Genomic DNA, 18,855 nt, shown 5'->3' on the forward strand with positions numbered 1-18,855 from the left:
GGTCCAGGACGATAGGTGGTATACGAATTTCTGTTCAAAACCCACGCTCGCTCTATATACACTTTATCCTGTGATAGAAATGAAATCAATCTTCAAGTAAACTCGGTCATCACCTTGCCGACGCAGTCACACCACCGGGCAGTCGACCGCCCCGGCTCGCCGGGAAATTTCTGGCGCTCAGCAGCGCACCTTTGACACCCCGAATCTCCGCCTTGAAGGCTGCAATTGCGTCCTCCTCGGACTTGCGCACTCCTGATGAACTGCTGTCTGACCCGGTAGTGGTAGTTGTAGAGTACAGACCACCGTATGCCGGGGTAGTCGCGTTGTAGCTCGGCGCAGCGTATATCAATCCGTCCAAGTAATGGTGGAGGTCCGTGAGACGTGAACGCATCGAGTCATCGAGGGTGCTAGAATCCTTCTCAAACTCGGTGACTTCTTTCAGCGAGGATTGAATGGACTCCAGGCGGGTTAAGTGTTTGTTAACTGCGATAGTGGGCGCATCTGCAGCCGTCTCTGCCGGGTCCTTCGCAGATGAAGACAGCGAGGTTGTCGATACATCGGGAGTGGTTTGGGTACCGATGTCTCGGTGGAAGAGCTCTGTCGGGTCTGAAATGATGGAATCGCTGTCACTCGAGTCTTCGTCTCCCTCCTCGGTCCCTTTGTTCTTGGGCGCGGTGAGATGTGCGGGAATGACGGATACATTCTGTTCGAGCTTCTCGTTGAGTTTTTGCAGATTCTCCTTCGCGGTGCTAGCGAGATCGAGGCGTGCGCTAGTGAGATTTGCCAGCATTGGCTTGACGAGGTATTCGCTAGCACCATAGATGCTGGCACCGAGACCAGCGGCGCCGTAGATTGTGTATAAAACCCGACTCATGGTCACTAGTGGAGGTGGCTTAGCCGGTTGGAAGAGGAACTCGGGGTAGGTGATAATTGGGGGCACGTCGCGTGCTGCGGTGGAGGATGTTGTGGAGGTGGCGGGGGTCGAGCGTGGCTGCGACATGGTGGTAGAAGAGGATGAAGTAGATGTAGTAACAGGAGAAGATGGTGACACTTCAGATTGATCTGACGAGGAGGAGGATGAAGGTGTTTCTTGTGTCTTGGGTTCGGCCGCGGTCGAGTCGGCACTGCTCGCCTCCGGGTTTCGGGAGACGCCGAGGAGTTGTTGGATCTCGTCGGAGGTCAAACCTTTCGACTCGAGGAAGGAGACTTTACGATCTGTGGAAGCATCGCGAATCGATTCATCCTCTAGGAACTTAGACGCTTGGTCAAGGAGGTCTTGTCGTGAGGTAGATGCAGGCGTATCTTCGGAGCTCGGCGGTCGTGACGACGCAGACTGATCGGTTGGAGCGGAACCTGGCTGTTGCTGCCACGAGGGAATAGATGATGGTTTTGATGAACGATCGGACATTGTGTCTATGATCTGACTTTTGAGGATCAGAATGCAAGGAGAGGATGCGTTGAACAGGTGGTGGAGGAGCAGGGGGAGAAGATGGCATTTCCCCGGACTTGGGGCAGTTGAGAGTTGGGGCCATGTGAGCCCAACCTCGGCTGTCGCACCGACTCGGCTGGCTCCGTCCTGGGTCTTGGTCAGGTAGGACCGAGTCAAGACCCAGGAACAAGCACAGCAATGATAGAAAATAGCATTTTGCTATGTACATGTTTGAATCTCTAGATCTATCAAAAGCGTTCTCATATCTGATCATGTGCGCTATAATCTGATATTGAATATCCCACTACAGTATGAGCGTCCGATAAGGCCCTAGGACTGTGGTTAGACGAGTATCAATTCCGAATTGAAATTGAAACTGAGATATGTTGACATAGAATGAAGCAATGCTACCCGATATCCTCTGGATTACAATTAATCCGCATCTCGAAGCCATCAAGATCTCGTTCATCCTTCCGTCTCGACTGTGAAAGGGCGAAAGCCTATACCGCAAGTGACCGCCCGGCAGAATGGCGGTGATTACTTCATTCGCTCAGCATCAGCGCCAGGACCGTTGAAGGTTGGCAGCTTGGAAGAGTAAGGAAAAAAAAAGGTACTAGTAAGTGTCTCAATTCGCCCTCTTATATCTGTTCTTTTGTACTCCCCCACATTCATGCATCTGGATTCCCCTTCCACCATCCCAGTCCGTCCGAGAAATCGGGGAACACGGCAGCCAGGAGGAGACCATTCGAGATCCCTGAAGCTGAGAGGGGCGCTTTGTTCGTGAAATCTCCAACGTGGCGCCTGAGACAGCCCAAGGGCCTGCACCTTCCCGGTTTGCACAGCTCAGCTCCCATCCGGACGACTTTGGGCGGACTTCGTGCCTGTTCGATGGACCCCCCCTCCTGACACACTCTCACCATCCCAAAATAAGCACCGGAGCTCTCTCCCCTGTACTGCCACCCACTCTATTGGCCTCCCCGCTTTCGCGTGGAGATCTGATTCATTGCGCCCTCTCCAATCATTTGAGCGTCATCGACACCATGGAGCTTCGTCGCTCTCGTCGATCTCGTGCTTCTGTGGAGGCAACCCAAGATATCGAAGCTAACATGGGCACCAGATCTAAGAGACTCACTCGTGCCTCTACGGCTGCTACCCCAGCATCAGTGACAGTCTCCCGATCCTCCGAGGATCCACCCGGAGAGCTTACCAGAACTCTCCGTCTTACTGTAAGAATGCCCGCTGGCAAGTTGCGTGAGGCTACCGGTGGCCGTGCCGCCCGCCGCACAGTCAATGTATTCCAAGAAAATCCCATCGTGACTGGCCCGCGAGCTAGTCGCAATAAGAGGAAGATTGTGGAAGTCCCAACATCTGATGACGATGACGACGACGACCTCGAAGACCAAGAAGAAGACGAGGTCGATGATGAGGATGCTCCTGGGGAAGAAGATGACGAAGACGCTGATGCCGACGGCGATATCGACTTGGATGACGTTCCCCCTCAGCCTCCAGTAAGGCGAGCCACGAAAGCCGCCCCACCCCGTGGCAAGGCCGCGAAAAGCGTTGAGGAGAAGGAGATGGAGTTGGAAGAAGAAGAGGAAGAAGAGGACGACGTGGACGAGGATGAAGACGAAGATGCCCTCTCCGATACCGACACCGATGCTGAGGGTGAACTCGACGACCAGGAAGAGAGTGCCGTTCCAGAGGTTAATGTGGATGATCTTGACGAAGAGGATGAAGAAGATGAGCTGGATGATGATATGGACAGCGATGCGATGGCCTTAAACACTGGCAAAACCACCAAGCGCCAGCGCGGCAATCTTGGGAACGATTTCCTACAACTTCCCATGGGTAAGTACACTACTCTGAAATTCCTTTATATCACAGAGCCATTCAGAGCTAACAAGCACACAGAACCCCAAGTGAAGAAGCACCTGACGGCCGAGGAGCGTGCGATGCGTCGAGCCGAAATGGCCCGCCGACGTAAGAATTTGAGCGAGAAGCGCAACGAGGAAGAGAAGGTAAGATTAACACAACAGCGAATTAGCTTGCCACTCACCCCAGTTGGTTGAACGACTGTGCTGACTCAAGAAGATGGACACCATCAACCGCCTTCTAAACAAACAGCCACCCAAGCGTCGTGGTCGACAACCCGCCGCTGAGGGAGCAGAAGCCACGCCCGCCGATCAAGAACCAGCCGAGCCCGAGAAGGCTGACCCAACGATGACCCGCTGGATCAGCAATCAAAGTGGCTGTAAGGTCAATGTGCCAGAGGAGTGGCTCGGCACGCCTGCTGGCCGTCTATTCGGTGCACCCATTGCTGGAAATGGCAAAATGGTGGAGGAAATTTGATTCTGTACTTTTGCGAGACTGGAAAGGCTTTGGGCGTATTGGAAACCATCTACAATGGGGGTACTTGGGAATTGGGTTACATCTCCTGATGAGAGCCGGACTTGTTTGCGCTTCTCTGTCTGAAACTTGGAGGGCGTGGCGTTGAAGATTGTGACTATTGAGATAAAAATACATTCATATATTCAAACACTTCGTGGTCATCATACTTCCTTATGTACAACATCGAGAGCGTCCCTTAGGACTTCCCAATTCCTCTGCCATGATTGATCCTTCCAAGAGTCGACAGGCCTCGGGGATGGTGTCAATTGAAGACTGTGCAGATACATGGCCATCAGGAGGGTTAAACGGCGTCCTAGAAGCTCGCCTTAACTCCCACTAGCATCGCTGAGCCTGACACTTCATTGGTGCCAGTTATCCAGTGTCGTCTCTGGGTATAACATAATGTTCCCTGAGAAGGGTGCCCGACATCCATCCTATACTCGGCTTGGCAAATGTGGCGGGCATCTCGCACCAGATCACTTGCTGCCCTGACCCTCGGGCTTTGAGCTATCGGTAGTGGCGGAGGGCGCATTGGTTCCTTTTTGAGCTTGACCGGTAGACTGTGGTTGCTGAGGAGTTCGTTCCTTTTGGATCGCCATCTGTTGGAAAGTTGGCTGGAAGGTGTAGTAGCCTGCGGAGAAATTTGACGTCAGGACCAGTGGCCGCAGGACCATTGAGGGCAGAAGGGACAGGAGAAGATAGTTACCAGTAAAGACACCGACACCAATTGCCATAATCACAGGAAAGAAATTGCGACTCATTGCGGCAGTCTGAGTAGAAGGTAGAATGCCAAATGGAAGTACCGTTGGGGAGAGGTGGACTCGGAGATGCTGCGGGCAACGCTCGCGGGTGTTATCGTCCACTGATTAACACCCGATTAGAGGCGCGTCTCCCCAAATTAATCTCTTATCGACGCGTCAAGCACTCCCTGCACGCCAACGTCGAAACCAAAGGCCCGCTGGCCACTGCGATTCCTCAAGTTCTCGTGTCTTCCCTCGAGAGGAATTGATTGCGCGCGTTTCACATTCTGGCAACGTGAACTCGATGACTCCCTAGAGACATGGGACATCCCCGCCGAGGATGCAAATGGAACCATGGCGAAAACGAGGGTTTGTCCCAGACTCAGACGAGGATGACGGCTTTGATTCCCTTGATACGACCAAATCGGCGAATGATGATGCGAGTGACGAAATCGATCTCGAATATATCCCCCTTCCTACGACGACGTCGAACCCCGAGCAAGGTCCTCCGGATGCCGAAGATTCAGACTTGCGAGATACGATAGAACTTACTGAGGATCATAATGATAGTGCATTGGCTGAAGGATCTCAGGAGCTGGTGGATTTGGTGTCAACGCCTCCAGCCAAGGGCGGTTTACCCACCAAGCAGCCCTCGGAGACTACGAGTGCAACAAAGCAAGCTGCAAGAGTTGGTTCATTGGAAGAACAGCCAGCAAAGCCACGACAAGCAACCAGAACGTATGGGAAACGACTCTCAGCAAGGAAAACACCTAATACAAACGCCAATAAACCTCTCAAATTCCCGGCAGACCTTGAGGATGATATATGGGATATTCCTAGTTCGCCTGTGGCGGAAATCAGGTCTGGCAGGAAAACAAAAAGCCAGGAGATGACCCAGAAACCCTATATACCCGTCGAAAACCCGCAGTGTCAGGTTGCCACAGATTCCATTCCTCCGAACGACCAACTGCCGAGTGATATAGGGAGATCGCGAAGCTCTTCTCCGGACGAGCTCGCCTTCATCTTACCACCACCGCCAAAGGCATCTATTGCAACCAAGAACTCCAATAATGTACTAGTCGAGGAAGGTGCACTGCAAGCAATCTCTGATGATGATTCTCCATTATCATCGCCTCCATCATCGCTTCACTCGCCACACCCGGCTGCAGACGAGTATGGGACCGAGGCCGCTTCTGCAGTAACGCAACCAGAGAATCCGAATCCAGTTATCTCAGATTTCGACATACCTCAAGATATTTTGTCGGAAATAGCTCAACCAGTACGGAGATCTTTTCGCGAGCGCAATGCGATTCAATTGCATCCATATGCCCTGGAAATGGCCAAGTATCAGAGGCTGATGCAAGAACGAGGCATTCGACCGGTTCGAATGGCCATGCCAGCAGAACGGAACCAGCAAAATACAACAACCGATGAAAGCCAGGAGCAGGATGATTTCGACCCCAATACACTCCGGTCAAGTCCTCCCCCAGAGGAGTTTCTTCCGCCGGTTAGGTCCGCCAGGCGCCCTGAAAACGATTCGACTGGGCAGTCAACTCGTCAGCGCGATCAGCACCACTCTTCACTCCACCGGATGCATTCGCAAAAACGGAGAAAGAAATCACATTCGGGTACCTTACGTGAAGTCAGACGTTCACCTGACGCCCATGGCAGACCTCAAGTTGTCATCAACGTCAATACTACGCCCAATAGTCGGCACGGCCCGTCAATATTCGATATCACTTCCAGCCCGCCACATTCGAGAAGTGTCTCCTCGTCTTCAAAGACACCACGAGCATTGGCGGATTTCCCATTTCCGTTTGAATTCACACCACCTCCAACTACAACCACTGGTGGGGAGTCAGATTTGGCGACACCGGTTGGGGATGAACAAATTAGAAAGGACTTGGACAACCTAGACCCAATCATTGAGATTGATGATGAATCAGAGTCGGAAGAATCTCGGGAATCCTCGTCGGAGCCCGAAGAAAGCGCAGAGGATCGCCGCATTCAGGAAATGCAACGGAGAACTCGAGGTGTTCTCCCTGCATCGTGGGTTCGGCTTAATGCGGAGCAATCCGAAAAGCAAAAAGCCAACCAGAGCAACCGGCATGGTCCCACGAGGATAGACGGCAAAGGTGTTGCCAAAAAGATAACTCGAAAGCCGCAACCCGGAAGAGCAAACGCTGGCTCGAGTCGAGCTTTGTTTGATTTGGCTGACTTTGATGAAAGTGAAGATGATGATCAAGGCACCAATATGTCTGTCTCTATCAATACCAGTGTGGAGGAAAGATTGGCGGAGAGGTTGGAATTAGAAGATGCATTTGATCGAGCTGGACACGCTATGGAGGATAATCGGATTGATTACATGCTTGCACCCGTCGCTCGCAAACAATCCGGTTCCCGCGAGAAGCGAGAAGGCTTAAAACGGGTGAAATCAAAGGAGAGCTCAGGTCAAACCGAACGTCGACTGAAGAAAGCTCGCTTGCAGAGACAGACCAAGCTCACGGATTCTTCCTACGGAGGACGTCGAACGAAGCAGACTTCGTCGAGGTCAGCACCGCGATTGAGTATCTTGGATGCTCCTGACGTGGCTGCTCGGCCACGGAAAGAACAGCCACAGTTCCTCCGAATCGCCGCAAGAGGAGCTCGATCGCGTCGAGACCAAGGCCGCCAAAGCCCGACCCGGAAATTCGTGCAGCTAAGCTCAAGAGTGGACACGGCAGACGCAAATCAATCTTTGCGTGACTGGAAAAGAGGAGCAATCCCACGAGCTAAGACCACTCGAGCTCCATCAAAGCCGCGTAAGCGCCAGAGGATATCGAACCTTTCTTCTGGCGCTTGTCGTGCTGCACCTGTTGTCGGGAACGCTCGTATCACTAACCATTTCGCCTCCGCCGACATCGAGATTCTCTCAGATCATGACGACCAACCAGTACCTGCACCAGCCTCGACGAGGGATGCTTCTGTTCCTGTCGAGCTTGCGGTTGCTCCAAACGCAAATCCTGATCCTGCGCGGCCAGCGCAGTCAGAGCGACGAGGTCACCAGTGGATCGTTCAGAGGAATATGCCGATAATATCATTACGGCGAAACGATCCCAGACCCGCTCCAACCAGCCTCGCAGCGCCCAATGCAAACCCGTCCGCTTCGAAAGACATGTTCCGTCGTTCTTTGAAATTGCTCAATCGAAGTTACCGACGTGAACATTTGTCTCGTGCTTTCAAGCCTAGCCTGACTCTTGATCGGTACATTTCCGACAAGAGCGCAGCGCCTTCTCCAGCTCTAATGGCACCGTCTTCTGTGGCTCCTGTAGATACTGATACAAGGACGGCATCGGATCCTAAATCCCAAATTGCTTGCCGTCGTCTGAAGAAAAAGCGACCAACTCGCATAAATCTCGAATCGGACGAGTTTGAGCAGAATCAAGATTTGATCACAGCGATCTCCGATGACTCGGACTCCCCGACTATCAATCGCTCTGGTCCCGCTCTAACATCCTTCAGCTTGGGTGGAATGTTCAATTGGCAACGCTCCTATTCGATCGACTTTGGGGTCCTGCCTTTGCGCGACGGCACCTTTTTCCACGAATCTACAATTATAGGCAGCGGAGATTTCTCTCACTCACTAAACATAACAAAGCGAGACATGGACAAGGAGGCTGGTTTCTCGACAATAATTGCCAAAGATCGGATGCTGCAATGGGGAGCATGGAACGAGAGGATTTCTTCGGAAATGGGATCCGTATTCAGCATGATTCTGGAAGATATCGACAAGAGCGCGTCGTCATCACCAGCAGATTATGCAGGATCAGGCTTGACCGCCGCGTCGCATGCATACCGATCGATCATTACCTATGTAACGGAGCATTTATCATTCATCGACCCAGTGGATCGGACGGGCTTCGTTGCGCGAGCTATGGGGCTAGTTTTTTCGTTGAGGGACCCCTTGGCTGCCTTCATCGCTGGGATCGAATACAACAAGACCGGTCTCGTGCGAATCGCCTGCTACAACCTCCTCTTTGCGAATCAGATCCGTCAGATTTCCTCTCACAGTCTCGTTGGAAATGCCCTTGCCGGCGATGCTTTGAATCTTGTCAAGATATGTGCTACAGACACCATTGCATTGATCCTGCCTGAGACAGGGATCTCTGAGATCTGGCGCCTGTTCGAGGAGAACAAGAAGCCCGAGCGGCGAGAGCATGGTCTTCGTGAACAGTTCCCTACAGCAGAAGCTTATCTCATTACTGAGACACTTTTCCGCAGCTCGGACATGCTGAACGGGATATTCAATGATCTTCAGGCCGATGCATGCACCAAAAATATCGCTCGCAACGAGAGGGATGTTGGTCGCATGGAGATGGGATGGCGTCAACTGTTCTCTCTTCTCCCTCTCAATGATATCGACCATCATGGCATTGCCCGTCGAGAGACCCGGTTCAAAGCTGTGCATGACAACTGGCCGCTTGTCAAGAAGCTTTTGTCGCCTGCACTCGACAATTATGGTACCAACTCTGCGACCCAGCCCATCTCGTACAATAGTTACTGCCGAGCGCTGTTTCAAAGATGTCATCGCTTGATCAATGCCTGGGGGTGGAGAGAATGCAGACCTATACTTGATACCCTATACGACTTTTTCGCACAAAACACTCTGTATAACTTGAAGCTCGAGGAGAGCCGCGGGTCACCTTCGTTTCTCGATGAACTTGATCAAAACCCATCCTTGGAGGTACAACCTGGCGAGCCATGCTTCCACACCTTGCTCAAAATCATTGCAAGTGGTCTACGCTTCCTGTCTGAGCGATATGACGACAAGAAGGTTCGAAATTTTGCATGGCGACTGTTGCCAAACCATGGCCGCGTCTACCCGAAAGAGAAGCCTCTACGTCGTGAAGATCTTGATGCTTTGAGGAATCATCATGACCTACTCTGTACGTTGTACTGGGTCATCCCTTCAGGGTTACGCTTTCGAGTGGAGATCATCCGAGATTTAGTTCATCCAGCCAGCTCGCATAACGAGACATGCAGCATCAATCTTCGCGCGTGGACAAGGCTTGTTCGCTTCAAGCTATCAACAAACGAAGACATGTCAGAGTTGGAGCCGTTTGCTTGTTGGCACAGCTTTTTCGTCAGTGAGCTTCGACAGCAACACGCACATGCTCGGAAAGAAATCGAAACGCAGAGCAAGAATGGCGAGAAAGTCTCTCAACATCTCATTGAAAGTACTATTGCTCAGAATCAGCGACCGATTGAGAATCTGCTGTCCATGGCACTGAGTGGAATGCAGACTGCTGTTGAACGGGCACCTTCGATTGAGCATGCCCTGCGCCTGATTTCGAAGACGCCTTTCGAATCTCTGCTCGGGCTTTTCAACCCAAAGCTGGCGCGAGTGAATGTGGTCGTTTCCGATGCGTTGCAGGTGATCGTGGCTTACATTCAGAAGGATCCTGTCGTTGCATTGGGTGCTTCTACTCACAAAGCGGTCCCCACAACTGCTGTATCAACGGAGGATGATAGCCAGGAATTTGATGATGTTGACTGGGACGAGAGTCTTGATCATGCCATGATACAACCAGAACCACCGAGTGAAGGTGTTCAGCATGTTGAAACGATCCTTCATCCTGTCGTATCCCGTCTTCTTTCTAATTGCTTCGGTGAGGACCATTGCCCCGAAGACGCAATTCTTACGAGTGTTGTGGATTGCTGGACATCGGTTGCCCAGCTCATGGTTTTTCACAAACTCAGACAATGGGACAATTACCTGGATCCTGTCAGCGTTGAGTCTTGGGCTAGTCTGCGAGAGACGATCCAGACGAGGAAGTTCACACCTCGTTTCCTGGCAGGATGTATTGAGAAAGACGGCCGTATCCTCTTGGACAGTCGAGTCCTGGTCATGGGCATGTGGATTTCATGCCTAGTAGAGCGCTCTTCAATGTTAAAGTTTCAACATCGTCTCACTGAGGCAATGTTGAATGGGAGCCTCCATGATCCGTTGCTACAGAACCTCCCTTTCTCAAAGGACAAAGTGACTGAGCGGTACACGATCCCCCTCGAAGAACTCAGTCAGCGGCGAATCTCTCTCATATCAAGCATATTGTCGAACATGCGCGAGCATGTGTTGAGCCTCGAAGCCTTGGACAGTCCAGATTTGAATGTCACCAAACAAGATTACTCCGAGATGCTCAAGAGACTGATGGCCGCGATGCGAAGTAACTATCAAGAACTCGGCAACGGAGCCGTGGAATCTGCCCAAGGCGCCTATGTCGACTTTGTGCACCGCATCATCCGGTTCTTGCAGGAACTTACCAGCGATATTCGGCCCGTCGATCCCTTCTTCACGGACCCGGCCGTATTCCCTCTGCCTTCCTCGGACCCGCGTTACATTGTTGCCAAATTGAAGCGCTACGAGCCCAAGTTGTCCTCCAACAAGGAATTGCAGACCTTGACCATGTTCATTCAGAGTATTGTAGAGAGAGCCACTATGGATGGTCAACACGACCATCTAGTCAGCCAGCTACACTCTGCGATGAAGGATAGCTACGAGTCGGGATTGCCCAACAAGCCAACCCTTCGAGCTGTGCTTCTGCAATCTGTCTTCCCAGCATACATTGAACTCGCCTTTAGCAACTCGACTGCTTGGTTGCTTGGTTTACCGATTATTAAAAGCATCTCGCTCGTGTTCAAGGACCTCTTGTTCAATTTGAACACCATGGATTCTTCCTGCGTATCCTCCCTCCTGAGAATATTCGAAGCCGTGTTTCAATCAACCCATCAAGCACTCCGCCCTCTCTCCAATCGGACGGCCCAATTCAAAGATCCCGTCGTCGTAAACATGCTCACTGCGCTCATCGATATGATCTCTTCCTCTTTTGTCGTGGTGGACTACATCGACCGGGTGACCGATGCTGCTGAGGGTGTACTATCATACATCGAGTGGTTCCGGGAATTCTTCTTAGCGGTTTCAACGCTACAACCTGAATCGAATTCGAATGCAGGTGTCACCGGTCTGGCTGAACTCTCGCCTTTGGTGCTTCCGTCGGAGAGTTCATCTAATGACTTATCTCCACAACTGGCCACAGCTCGTCGCCTTGCATTCGAGGATCATCAGTCCTGCCTCCGGAACTGGTCACTCCATGATGGCAGATACTATTACACCCGCCCTGGTCATGACTCGAAGCTTGTCACTGTTGAGCCTGGAGTCAGTGCCTTGATTGAGAATGGGGATTCAACGAGATTGGTGTTTGAAGATGCGGTCTCAGACTTTGTAGACCGGCTCGAGCGGTTCAACTTGCTACCACAGTGAAAGGGAATGATGAAATGACTATTTTGTGATGAAGGCTATATATTCCTGTTTGTTTGAGATCATGAAATCTCAGTTTGTTGCATGTTTAGCATTGGCGTCTGGTGGTTTTTACGAATCTGGACTACTCAGAACTATTACGGAGATGCATCGTATTTGCACCGTATTTGCATAGTATGTTACCGTTGAAAGATAGACTAGATTCAATGAAGGTTCGTCAAGACCTGCTCGTTTAAGGCGTAAGTAGAATCTCTCAAATATTAGATACCCGTGAGAGACATGCATGAATTATGACATAGCCGCGTGATGAATAAGGGTCATGAAAATACTTGAAGTAAAAGCAATAGAAACCACCCCCACACGCCCAGGTCGTGAGTAAACGTGTAATAGAGCCCGCGAAGACTCAAGAAACTGAAACCACCCAGAAATCCACGCCAGATGCATTGCGTAAAATGGACACGGAAGTATTGCGAAAAAGGAATGCACAAAAAAGAGACTCAACCCTTGTCGTAACTCGTCAATCGCATTCCTGCTTTACAGGTACGAAAGTCCCGTGGAAAACGGAGCTAAGCGGCGGTTCCGTTAGGAGCACCGTTACCGGCACCAGCGTCCTGACTAGTTGAGCCACGGCGATGGAACGGATGCGCTCCCATATGGAAGACCTTGCGCATGGCGTTCGTTATACTGTTCTTTCGCCTTGACTGAGGTGCTCCATCGACAGGAGAGTCTGTCTTTTTCGGGACGGAAGCATCATCTTGAAGGACGATGGATGAAACAGCCGGCTTTGGAGGCCACTGTCCATCTGCCTTCCATCCTTGAACCATTGCTTTGGTCAGGTCGGCCAGGTTGACGGGGATGGTGGGAGTCATGCCCTGTACGACGACTTTGGTGTAGATGGAAGGGTAGATCGAGGGGGTGATCGTTGCGCGGACGGGGTTAGTGGAGGAGATGAACGGAGGCGCAACTGGGATAAGAGGCTCGTCGAGTTCTTCTTCCTCTTCAGAATCTTCCTCTTCCCCCGAGTCCTTGTCATCGATCTCTGACGTGGTTATAGGCGGAGTATAGTTGGTAGTCTGGTCTGGCTCGGTGATGCATGTTTCTGTCGACTCCTTGCGCTTGGTCTCCTCATCTGGCGCAGTAGATTGCTCCTCCTCTTGATCCTGGCGGCGCATTTGCTCTTCGACCTTCTCCTTATCCTTGTCCGTAATCGAAAGACATGATTCCGTCTTGTTCGCGAGCATACCGGTATCACCTAGCTCAACGCGGGTCCGAGGGTCCGTGGGCGGGGGATTCCCCGCACCGCCGTCTTCTGCAGCATCCACGCCCTTCACGTCAGACGACCCGTTTGTCTCATTTTGTGAAGCAGCGAGCTTGCGCTTCTGTTCCTTGGCACGAATCTGCCGCTGTGTCCTTGCCCCAGACCATGCGTCTCGTCTGGCCATCCACATTCGTAACCCCTCATTCCAGGCCATCTCGTCTTCCATCTGCCGCCGGTGCCTGCGCCGCCGTTCAATCGCAGGGTCCCCTGTAGGCCTCCCTGGTGACTGCGAGTCCGAGTCACTTTGGTCAGACGATTGGGGCTCCAGTTCTGAGCCTGTGCTGTCGAATTCTCGGCATCGCCATTCGACGACTTCGCGGCCTTCGCAAAGAGTTCCGTCCGTGAGGGTTGAGGAGGTCGCGGGGGTGGGACGTGTGCCGTCGGCGTATAGACTAGAATCGAACTCCCAGTCGTTTCGCACGACTTGGCGAACGAAGATCTTGGCCTCACGGATGGCCTCATCGCGATTTTCAAGTGACATGTTTTTGACGGTGGGGGAGTGGGGCCTTGTGTATTTTGGCTCGTCTCTCTGGGAAGCAGATTGACTTCAAGCGACCAGGACAGAGGGATGATAGAAAATATACACAGCGCTCGTAGCCCCGGCACTGTCGTCCGCACCCTCGTCCCGTTGGGTTTGGAAGAGGAAAAGAGCTCTCTGAGTGGCGGGTGGAGACGGAATGCGGTCATCGAGGCACGTGCCTTCGCCCAAGGGTTCGTGCCCTTTGTTTAAGACGATTAGCTATTTAGGCTAGGCGGGACAGGATCTTATAAGATTAAGCAGATAAAAGACCATAAATGCTTACTTTCGGTAGACTACTTATTTGTAGTCTGTACTCTCGATCCTTCCAGGCATGTGGGGATGCACCATGATGTCTACAGTAGGCATTCATAGATCTGAAATCCACATCAGGATCTTCGTCAGTGGAGACTTTCATATGATCGCATCCTTTTGAACTATACGACATTCCTGGAGTCTATCAAGGCAGATGGTTGAGATTTACTAGGAAGAGCTAGTCTTTCTACAGGCCATTCTAGCAACAATATAATCGTGAGAGCCATCCAGTTCCCACCTACGTCATGAATACAACACAGCGATCTTTCCTCGTCGAGAAGAGAACATAAGATAGAGCCGCCCTACAGAAGTCTACTTCCTTTTCACTGAAAGAAATATTTGGGTAGGGGTACAAGATAGCAGCGGTATCGTCCCAGACATCTCATGAATCCTGATCACACGATCACCACCTTCGGATAAGGGAGTCAGTGTAGATGATGAATTCAAAGTTTGATTGGAGAATCCCCAGCTCGGCAATTATACCATGAATGCTGTGCCACGAGACTATCAAGGTGACACTAATGCTATGTCCCTGCGTGGACATGGCAGCATATTCCCAACTGGGGTTTCGAAAACGCCTGGCGGGATCAGGGATGGTCATTCTTAAGGTTAGTAGGACCTCCAGGTCCTGAAGGTTGACACAGAGTATATGAATACATGAATACTGGGATTTGCTACTCGATGGGTTATTATGGGGCCACGTTCTTGCTCCGGGGCGTATTTGCTTGATCTTCATTCACTCTCCGGTCGCTACTTCAGAGCAAGATGCTGCCGTCGTTCAAGGATATGTTTCATAGCGTGGACGAGGACCTTAACAATCCCCCAGACATCAAGTGAAATTCACCTAATGAGCTTCAAAGAAAAAGGAATCTCTAGCTAGACGGAAAAGGGAGAACTTTCACAAGATCAAAACACCAGCCTCATGTCATATTTACTGTTGCGGATATTGGTACATGTCTATCGTATCTCTAATGTTACAAAAAATAGAAAACTCTCCGGCGCCCGAGCCCTTGTACAGAAAGAAACAATCCCAAGTCAGAGCAATCATGTGCGGACGCGCGCGGTATCAGCTGTCGACTCCTGGGTAGAGGGAGCAATGAAGCCCCATCCTGGACTCTTCTGGCGTCGACCCTTGCGATCACCATACTGTTCATCAAACTTGCGAATAGCAGACAGAGAGGACATGTCTTCGCTGATCGACGCACTGATCTCCTCGATTCCACGGTCAAAGTGGGCGCGGGTCAGGGTTCGACGGGTTGGGTATTCGTAAGGCTCCTCGCCTTGGTGCTGGGCCGCGGCTTGGTTTTCCTCACGCACGCATGCCAGGGCCGCAGCGACGGACAGGTTCTTCAGATCAGAGCCGGAGTATAAAGGAGTCCGACGAGCCAGTTCGGCTAGGTCGACGGCGGGGTCTAATTGTTCGTCCTTGAGGTGGATCTTCAAGATGGCCAGCCGGTCTTCCTCAGTTGGGAGATCCACTAGCAGTCTCCGGGGCAGACGGCGTAGAACGGCGTCATCTAGGTCAAATGGTCGATTGGTGGCCACCATGATAAAGGCGGACATGTCATTCATTCCATCCCATTCGCGTAGGAATTGATTGATGAGTTCGCGGTGAGAAGTGCGGTTGCTTGCACCCGTGCGCGAGCAGAAGATGGCGTCCGCCTCGTCGATAAAAACAACACACGGGCTTAGCTTCTTCGCCAATGTGAAGATGGCCTTCACGTTCTTCTCACCTTCGCCGACGTACATGTCGTATACTTCGGATCCGCTCACCTCGAGCACAGTCGCACCACTCTCGCGCGCAACGGCCTTGGCTAGTAGCGTCTTGCCGGTACCGGGCGGACCGTAAAGGAGGACACCCGGAATTTTGTCAGTGGCCAAGACACCATATGTGAACGCTTCGGGACGGATGAGAGATAGAGACGTCAAGGTCTTGAGAGCGTCAACAGTCTCGGGTGGAACATGGACGTCTGCAAAGGTGGTGCGAAGGCTCTTTGCATCTACCACGCCGTTGAGCAACTTCTTCTCATGAGAATTGCAGGTTTTTCGCAGAGAGGCTAACATCTGCTCTCGGCTCTGCCCACGGCTAGACTCGGTTGGCTTGGGGGACTTCCCCTGCAACCACTCGCTGGTGACTCGATCTCCTCGATCCATGAGCTCAATTCCACGCCTGATGTGTTCAAAGCTGAGAGGCTCATTGGGCTCTGCGCTACCCAGGGCAAGAGTTGCAACCCAGTGCACCTGATTGTAAGACCAGAAGCGATCTCTGATACCAGATTGCTTGATAGTCAGCGTATCGAGCGGCCAAGCTCGGTCACCGAAGATATCATCCTTCATGGCGGACGACGTTTCATTGACCCGGAAGCGCAGCATGTTCTGGAGATGGCGAATGTTGATATCCATTGTTCGGTTCTTCTGGTCTTCTGCAAATGTTTTTTCGAGGTCCTTTGACTCCATAGCCGGCGTGATAACAAGAGTTTTGGAAAAGTTATCATCAAAGACATTTTGCAATATCCTTGAGCCATCCTGTGAAGGGGAATGATGAAGGTCCTGTGAGGTACTGCCAACAAGCAGTACTCTTGAACCAGCGCGTCGTCGATCTTGGATCACCCTTTGCAGAAGGGAAATCACTCTAGAGCCTTCCCTTGAACTCTGGATGTCGCGGTAATCTTGTACTTGAACGATGGTATCGCGCGACAAAACAGACTTGCTTGCATCCGTCTCCGTCGCAGAAGACTCTTCCGAGTCTTTAGGGCTTGGATGGACTGATTTTGTTGGCTGAACGGCTGAGGAAAGCACCTCGTTGAGAAGCCGAACCCATCGTGCCTCTAGTCGCTGGCCAGAACCGCGCATCATGCTTGGTTCCTGGTCCGACTGGCCATTGATCGATGCTACGAGAGACTTCAAACCTAACCAACTTGGCAGTGGGATATCGCCGGAATCTCTGCTGGCTTCAATTGTGATGAATCGCGGTGTACTGACTTCAGGACGTATCCCATGGGCACCAGCGATCTCCGCGATATCGTCATCTCCCTCTCCTTCGCCCTCATTAGGCTCTGGCCAAGCAGTGACTGGAGGCCGATGGACCTCATAGCCTAGAGATCGAATCGTGGAAGTCGCGCCGGCCTCTGCAAGATCTTGCTCACTCAGAAGCTGAGCCAAGTCCTGGGCATTGAGAGTGACAAGGTCGGCATCCAGCTCGTGGGCAAGGCGTTGAACCACCGCGTCCAAGAATATGATGCCGTCAGGGCCAGGATATTGAAGGACCAGATGGGATTTTTTGGCTGGTGGCTCTCCTGCGTATTGTACAGGCGGCAGTCTCAGACCCGCTTTGACTGAAGCGCGCAATTCATCCCAAAGTGCCTCTGCCACGGCATAGCGGGACTCCGATTCAGACGACTCCCCCGTTGCAGAAGGATCTTCTCCATCACCACCAGATGCCGACTGTCCTTGAATTGTACTATCCGTCTTCGACTCGGGCGTTGACTTTCTGACCTCGACCTGGGACTGGAATCGCGCAGCGTCCAGACGTCCATCAGGATCATGAGCAACCACATTTCGCTCGCGGAACCAGCTAGGAATTGCCGCAACTGTTGATGCTTTCTGCTGTTGTTGCTGCTCTGATTGCCTGTTTCTCATAGCTCTGCGAACGGCCGATCCGTAGGGTCTCGAGACGGGCTTTGCCGTTTGTTCGACGGCGGTCGCGGGAGAATCAGGGTTCGCGGCATTTTCGCTGACATGAGGCGATTGACGGCTATCCACCACATCGGCGATATCGGTGGCCGGCGTGGATCCATTCTGGGGATCATTGGGCGGCACCGAGAGCCACTGGCGCGACAGATGAAATTGTCGCACGGGGACAGGATGGCGGCGACGAGCGACAAAGCGACAGGGGCGTGCAATGGATCGCCATACCTGTGGCATTGACGGATACATCCGGGGCTATGTCACGAAAAGTAGAAGGCCTCGTCGTTCGTGAAGGACGGACAGCGATCTCTCGCCGCGGGAGAAATATCATATCACGTGAGATCTGTCACCCCAAGGCTGGGCGGAAGGCCGCTCGTAGGAACCAGTCTATTCGTCCATTTGTACGGAGTACTTCATACATTCTTCAACAGCATCAATGCTAGCATTAGCATGGCTTTCTTGAACTTCTCCATTTGACGTAGCCTCTCAATTAATTTCACTTTTAGTCTATGCCGTTTCCAGATGTAGAAAATTCTACACTCTCCGACGCATTCGAAAACAGTGTCTAGGTCATATGTGACCTGTCTTGCAATCTCAATGCTTCGGATCTACTGTATTGTAGATACCACTTGGAGAGACAACCTCCCAGTTCATTATCTGGTTATGTATGATGGGATATTAACATTTGATTCTCATCGAGTGGTGGCTCTTGTGGCCGTCAATTCTAAACAAACTGCCTCGCACTAGAGATGATCTTCGGCCAGGATTACAATAAAGTTTGTGGATCGGATGACGCCCTGAAAGCTTTTACGACAGAATACCGAGCGATGCCAAAGAGCCTGCTTATGAGCAAAGAAGAAAAAGAAGAAAAGAAGCAAGATATATCAATTGATTCCAAGTCTCTGGGCAAACTATCTGACGATGCCAAGGGTTTCATGTCTCGAGGTGGTTCCTATAAGCAAAAGCTGGGTCAGCCCGCGTCTCTTGCAATTGTTCACATCCAAGCAAAAGTTGGTGAATTGAAGATGGTTCTCAGACAAAATATACTGGCAAGTAGCAGACCAACCGGGAAAGGGAGGTCCGAAGAATCTCGTCATGGTCGATTTGGTGGGTAAAGAAGTAAAAAGGTGTTGTCATCCTTGAACCGGGGGGAAAAGCAAAAACCAC

The 18,855-nt window shown here is 51.7% G+C and overlaps 6 protein-coding genes across 6 annotated transcripts; 2 read left to right on the forward strand and 4 right to left on the reverse strand.

Moving 5' to 3' along the window:
• Nucleotides 1-109: 109 nt before the first annotated feature.
• On the reverse strand, nucleotides 110-1,408 carry N7458_002035 (peroxisomal membrane protein PEX14; the record flags this gene model as incomplete). The annotated part of the gene is made up of 1 exon (XM_056905418.1): nucleotides 110-1,408. One exon carries the CDS (start codon nucleotides 1,406-1,408, stop codon nucleotides 110-112), a length of 1,299 nt encoding a protein of 432 aa, XP_056769525.1.
• Nucleotides 1,409-2,469: 1,061 nt separating this feature from the next.
• N7458_002036 (PAPA-1-like domain-containing protein) lies at nucleotides 2,470-3,778 on the forward strand (the record flags this gene model as incomplete). Its single annotated transcript, XM_056905419.1, has 3 exons — nucleotides 2,470-3,277; nucleotides 3,341-3,447; nucleotides 3,521-3,778. 3 exons carry the CDS (start codon nucleotides 2,470-2,472, stop codon nucleotides 3,776-3,778), a joined length of 1,173 nt encoding a protein of 390 aa, XP_056769526.1.
• Nucleotides 3,779-4,293: 515 nt separating this feature from the next.
• Nucleotides 4,294-4,578, reverse strand: N7458_002037 (uncharacterized protein; the record flags this gene model as incomplete). Its single annotated transcript, XM_056905420.1, has 1 exon — nucleotides 4,294-4,578. The coding sequence occupies one exon, from the start codon at nucleotides 4,576-4,578 to the stop codon at nucleotides 4,294-4,296; it is 285 nt and encodes a 94-aa protein (XP_056769527.1).
• A 319-nt stretch (nucleotides 4,579-4,897) lies between these two features.
• On the forward strand, nucleotides 4,898-11,854 carry N7458_002038 (uncharacterized protein; the record flags this gene model as incomplete). Its single annotated transcript, XM_056905421.1, has 1 exon — nucleotides 4,898-11,854. One exon carries the CDS (start codon nucleotides 4,898-4,900, stop codon nucleotides 11,852-11,854), a length of 6,957 nt encoding a protein of 2,318 aa, XP_056769528.1.
• Nucleotides 11,855-12,417: 563 nt separating this feature from the next.
• On the reverse strand, nucleotides 12,418-13,650 carry N7458_002039 (DUF4050 domain-containing protein; the record flags this gene model as incomplete). The annotated part of the gene is made up of 1 exon (XM_056905422.1): nucleotides 12,418-13,650. One exon carries the CDS (start codon nucleotides 13,648-13,650, stop codon nucleotides 12,418-12,420), a length of 1,233 nt encoding a protein of 410 aa, XP_056769529.1.
• A 1,395-nt stretch (nucleotides 13,651-15,045) lies between these two features.
• On the reverse strand, nucleotides 15,046-17,937 carry N7458_002040 (ATP-binding protein; the record flags this gene model as incomplete). Its single annotated transcript, XM_056905423.1, has 1 exon — nucleotides 15,046-17,937. One exon carries the CDS (start codon nucleotides 17,935-17,937, stop codon nucleotides 15,046-15,048), a length of 2,892 nt encoding a protein of 963 aa, XP_056769530.1.
• Between the last annotated feature and the right edge of the window lie 918 nt (nucleotides 17,938-18,855).

Source organism: Penicillium daleae (assembly GCF_028827525.1).
Source record: "Penicillium daleae strain IBT 16125 chromosome Unknown utg000002l_segment0_segment0, whole genome shotgun sequence".
NCBI lineage: Eukaryota > Fungi > Ascomycota > Eurotiomycetes > Eurotiales > Aspergillaceae > Penicillium > Penicillium daleae.